At 32.9% G+C, this 5,840-nt stretch overlaps 1 protein-coding gene across 1 annotated transcript; it reads right to left on the bottom strand.

Annotated features, from left to right (window-relative positions):
- Window positions 1-359: 359 nt before the first annotated feature.
- LOC143053986 (uncharacterized) lies at window positions 360-3,265 on the bottom strand. Its single transcript, XM_076226814.1, has 2 exons — window positions 3,172-3,265; window positions 360-2,324 (listed from the first exon to the last, which is right to left on the bottom strand). The coding sequence occupies exon 2, from the start codon at window positions 2,055-2,057 to the stop codon at window positions 417-419; it is 1,641 nt and encodes a 546-aa protein (XP_076082929.1). The 5' UTR covers window positions 2,058-2,324; window positions 3,172-3,265; the 3' UTR covers window positions 360-416.
- Window positions 3,266-5,840: the final 2,575 nt, after the last annotated feature.

The following is a 5,840-nucleotide window of genomic DNA, read 5'->3' as shown; positions in this document are numbered from 1 at the left end:
CCAAGTCAGGAGCCTCTGGTCTTTCTTAGTCTTGTATGGTTTTTTTTAATTTTATTTCATAAATATGTTTTGGAGTTTAGTGTGACGTCCATTTTAACTGAACTAGTACACAATTTTATTTAGGGGCCAACCGTGGACCACCTCCTACAGTAAATGTATCTCACGTGAGGTTCGAGGCCTAAATATGTCATTTATGAAAATTCTGAATTATAAAGACTAATAAAGGACATTTAAAGCAAAACGGACAAACAGAAAAGCTAATGCCGGACAAGAAATAATAGTTTTGTATGGTGCAGATATCTTCCTTAACGTAAAATACTATTTATTGGAGCAATATGTTGACTTGACATCACAAAACAGATTTTTTAACAATTTATTTTTAATGATATTTAAAGACAGTTGTCTTTCCTAAGATACTACGTAGTCTTATTTGTTGTTTCATTTGAATACGAATGGTCGGTTTCTGAGAATCTGTTCACCTTCTCTTTGAAACATGGACAGCACCAACAGCTCTTTTTAAATACACTTTTCACGAAGTTCCTAAAACCAGTATTGAGAAATCCGTATATAAAAGGATTCGCTATACTGCTGATCAAAAATGATCGTAGAAATAACTCAAGAGCGACAAGTTCCGATTTTGTCATGATTTCCGAAAGTCTGTCCTCTTCCAGTGTCCGCCATGTTATTAGACCGAGGTATGGGAGATAAGTCAAAACAAATGTTATTGTAATTGACAACATAATGACAGTATATTTTGTCGTGCGTATATTTTGTGCCTTTAACTTTTTCCCGCTGTCATCAATATCTCCAACTGGATTTGCGTCCCGAGTCTCAGTTTGATTTTCTGGTGTAAAATATGCATCGTCATACTCGGTTAAATGCGACACTTTCGATATTGAAGATCCAAATTTACTCATAATGGATCTCTCTGAAAATGCGTATTTAACAGATCCATTATACCGTAACCGTTCCGGAATTTCTATACTACTTATTGATACACCTTTGATGACGCCATTAGTTACGTCAGACTTTGTTCGTTTTGGTGTAACGTCTGATTTTGTTCGAGATATTCTTGCTTCGGATAAAGATGATTCTTCGTTTTCTTTTCTTTCAGGATGAATTTTTGACCCTCTAGAACTAAACGATGCGGATTTATATCCAGACGAAGCCGAAGTGGGTCTACTTTTATTGTAATAGCTACTTCCGCTGCTTAACACTTTTATCGTCGCTAGCGGCTTGTCATCAATTTCGTCCGGAATTTCTATCATGTGAGATGATAAACGGTGTAGATTCGTCGAACACGGTGTTTCATTATCACTGTAACTGGTATACGAGGAGCTGTGTTGACCTTTATCACTCCTAGCAGTATTCTGTGTCGCGTAGAATTTAAAACTTCGCAGTTGATATAGTTTTCTTCCAATTAAAGTATACAGAACAGTTAGACTAGTAATTGCAAAAATAAAACACACAAACTGAAATATATTGTAAGCAGTCACTAATGCAGTATACTCATCATCTTTCAACAAAGTACAATCAAAACCTTCTAAAGCTGGAACTCTTGTGACGTTTACCCTCACTACTGTGTAAAATACTAAACTCGGCCACGACACAAACAAAGAAAACAAACAAGCACTTCCTATCATCATTTTAGTCATTTTTAGTGTTATCTGCTTTTTAAATGGTTGGCATATTTTTCGGTAACGATCGGTAGCAATAGCCAATAAAATGCATCCTGACGCAATACTGCAAAAATAGCTAATGAATCGCAGACATTTACACGCTGCCACACTTTCAAAATTATAATAATGGCGGAGATCGACGATTTCTAATGGCATATCGATACAACACATGACTAAATCCAATATAGATAAAGATAGAATAAAATGATGAGACGGGGTGTTCTTAGCATATAATCCATAATATATTGCAACCAGAGGATTTCCGAATAAACCAACAATCATGTATAATCCAACAATTATTATAACCGGAAGTAATCGATGCGCCATGTCATCGTTAAGTGTCTCCAAAGCATAGCTCGATGTTGTATTCTGTGACATTGTGTCTTCACTCACTTTAGAAAATTATAGTCTTTAGAAAGTATGATCACAAATCGAGGTTCTTCACTAACTCGAATAATTTTGCGCCCTCTAGTGGCATATAGTAATAATAAAACAGTGAGTCTGAAGAAAACGACTGGACTTGCGCGGTTACGATGTGTGTAGTCTTTCTCTTGGTCTTGGTGATTACCATAATTCATATTAATATATTCCTTAATATCAATATTTACATATTTGGAAACATATCCTCTGCATTTTAAGTTCCATCTGAAATAAAGATGTCAAGAATATGAGTTTCTAATCTGATTCGAATGTAGATTGCAAACTTTAAAAATATTAATGATATAAACATAATACAGCCATTCTTTGTTCAACTTAAAAAGAATAATTATAATATACATGAGCCTTCTTTTGAATAAATAAAGCCTTATATAATGTTACAAAACTATTTAAAAGACCACGTCTGCATGAATAACGGATTATTTTTTTAACAAAAAATGTTGCGTGATGCTGTACGTACGTTCGTTCATCTTAAAACTCGTCCATAGTTTTACAACATAATTATCACGTACTTGAGAACAAAACATCTTTTGTATTGAAACAATAGTAGGTAGTTGCTTTATTATTTTTGACCCGACTGGCAAGATGGAGTGCGTTGTAATTTAAAGTATGCATGCCGTCTGATATACATGTAGTTCAAACACTTGATCATTGTTGTTTGATATGCTATTTGTTTCGAAGATCACCACTCTTACGTGTGTACAATATTGAGACATTCGTGCATTTCAGAGCACTATAAAGAACAGAAACAATATTTATATATTAAACAATAAAACAAAGCGGTTGTACCTACTAGTATAAACACATTTTGTTACGGGAAAAGGGTCTGGATGGGGTTTACAGATTTATATAGAGAACAAAGGGGGAAATATGAAGAATGGAGAAAAAATTTCAGCATTTTAAAGCCTAGATATTAGATAATAATTAGGGACTAAATTATATTGATCAGAAAATAAAAGGCAAACAAATAAGAATAAAGAAAAAGGGCCAAACAATGTTCAGTAAAAGAGACCTCCGTTCAAACATCCGTAGCTTACAACTAAGTTTGTCTTACCGTTACGAATTCCATGTCTGTTATATACTGTTGGTTTGAATACTTCTGATTGAAATCATTGTCTCTGTCTTAAAACAAAATATAAATATATGTAGGAAAATAAATCTTAGTCACATGTACAATTGACCGGAGTAAACAAGTCAATACACAATGGTTATCAAAAAGCATAGTTTTATAAAGGTACACAACGTTTAAAAATACAATTGAACGAAAAAGGCCATTTTTTTTCTCCTGAAACGATTAGATTCATTTAAGAACTTTGTTCTCAATCAAAAATACACAGAATCTTGAAGCCAATACAAAACTAGACTATATAAGTGATCACCATCCAATCACATTGTGAGAAATAATTATATTGAGTTCAGTCTTATGTTTTTTGGTTTTTTTTTTATTATTGAAGTTAAACACACTTTCAATTATATTTTCGGACGAAAAAAACTACAAATTATTCTTTTAATTGCACACAGTCATTGTATACTTAGATTATAATAGATTACCCAACTTATATGAACGGTGAAGAAATGTCAAGATTAAAGTGTATTTCTAAAAATAAAAGGTCATAGATTTGTATAGTCGAAGGCTCGATCGAGTAGTCGTTGGTCGGGGTCAAATGGCATTTATTTCAAACCTACTATCAATAATTTACGAAGGTTTGTTCTGCAAAGTAAAAAGCTTAAAATTTAGACTTTCCCTGTAAAACTATAGTACTAGTATGTTGGATATCGGTAATATCATTTTTAGCCTTTCAATGGACCAACTACTGACCCCAAAAAGTGGTGTTTGAACGGTTTTTTTTTTTAAATATGCAGAAATTCAAATATTTTTTGAAACGATTGGCATTAACGTTAAAATTTGACAGACGCTCCCTTTTTTAAGAATTCATTTCAGTGGCTTTAATTTACACTTACATGTAATAAGCGAAATGATAGTCACACCATATAAAATGTATGCATTTACATATGACATTGAGTTCATGTTGGAAACTTTTCTAAATTAATTCTATGTAAGCAGTAATTTTAATTAAATTCAAACTTCTTAATCGTCTTATTATAAGGGATTACGACTGTCAGGTGTATAGCCAAATCAAAGTTCAAATAGATTTAATTTATGTGTGCCACTTCGAATTTGTCTTTAAAAGCTAATGATTTCTTGTATGTTTTTCATATATTAATGCACTCGAATTAATCCTCTCAAGATAATTCTATGGAACACAAAGAATGTCACTAGTGTTCGGTATCAGAGAAATCAACTTTTGAACAGCTGACTGCAGAAACTGAATGAGACTTGTTTCTGGTAACATATAATTCATTAATGTGGGATGGAAGATACCAGAGAGACATTCAAACTCATAGAGCGAAAATATACTGACAACACCATCACTTGAAAATAAAAAGACCAACAGACAAATAGTAGTACAAAAGACACAACATAGAAAACTAAAAACTAAGTAACACGAACCCCACCAACAACTTGGGGTAATCTCAGGTGCTTGGTGGGGGGGGGGGGGGGGGGAGAAGATCCTGCTCTACATGTGGCACCCGTAGTGTTGCTCAAGTTGTTACAAATCCGGTAAATAGTCTGATTCGGTAGGTCACATTCATGAAAACAAAAGGAAATTGTAGTTAAGTTATGCTCCGCTATGAATAAGTAGAAAATGACAGTTCATATTAAATATTGAATGAAATGAATTATTGGTACTGAATTGTATATCACAAATAAGTACTTCTTAAGAGAGAAAAAACGACAAAAACAGTTTCTAAACATTAAATTGAAATATATGAGATACCAAAATCACTATTCAAGAGGAGGCAATTTATTTTGTCTCAATAAAATAGGATTCCGTAAAATTAGAAAATATACGGTTCGTTTTTCTAATAGTGACAACATACATTTATTTAATACCTATTTTCAAATTGGCATAACAGAATTTGAAGTCGTCTCAATTGTGATGAAAAGGTGCCATACTACAACGCGATACAAGGACACAACAGGCAACACTTTGACCGATAAACACATTCTACACAGTGATATTATGCAAATAATCATTATATTAAATCTCCTAGTGTCCACCTATCGTAATAGGAACCAATTCCTTTGTATAGTATAGTAAATTATAATGAGATTAAAGATTTAGTTCTAAAATCTGATCCGCTAAAGACTTTGTATAGTCAAAAAGCATCGAGTAATTCGAAGCCGGTTATTAACGGTTAGTTAAAATTTATAGATTTTTAATTGAACAAATTAAATATTCAATTTGAGACTAATAATAAGGTGTGCATGAGTACATAAGAGATGGTTACAATTGTTCGAATCTCGTAGTACCTGATTAAAATCTCGTAGTCCTAATTGAAATATCGTGGTACCTGATTGAAAACTTGTGTAAATAAAGATTTAAAGTATATCAGTAAATGTACAAATAAAATAGTTAATATTATAGTATTAATGAATGGGTGTTTTTATAATGGCCCTGTTGTATGTCCAAGGTCTGTTATAATGGTCAAGGAAGTCTGTAATGGCCCGAGGCAACGCCGAGGGCCATTACAGACATCCGAGGCCATTATTACTGACCGAGGACATATAACAGAGCCATTATAAAAACACCCATTTCTTAATACATTTATTAACCAACTGAATAAAAGTGTATGTGTTAATATACCAAATATCCAAGA

This window comes from Mytilus galloprovincialis, chromosome 12 (genome assembly GCF_965363235.1).
Source record: "Mytilus galloprovincialis chromosome 12, xbMytGall1.hap1.1, whole genome shotgun sequence".
Taxonomy (NCBI): domain Eukaryota; kingdom Metazoa; phylum Mollusca; class Bivalvia; order Mytilida; family Mytilidae; genus Mytilus; species Mytilus galloprovincialis.
This window is presented reverse-complemented; position numbering and strand designations above follow the sequence as displayed.

What these genes read in the sequence shown, in the direction of transcription:
- LOC143053986 (XM_076226814.1), bottom strand. Translation starts at nt 2,057, where the DNA reads ATGTCACAGAATACAACATCGAGCTATGCTTTGGAGACACTTAACGAT.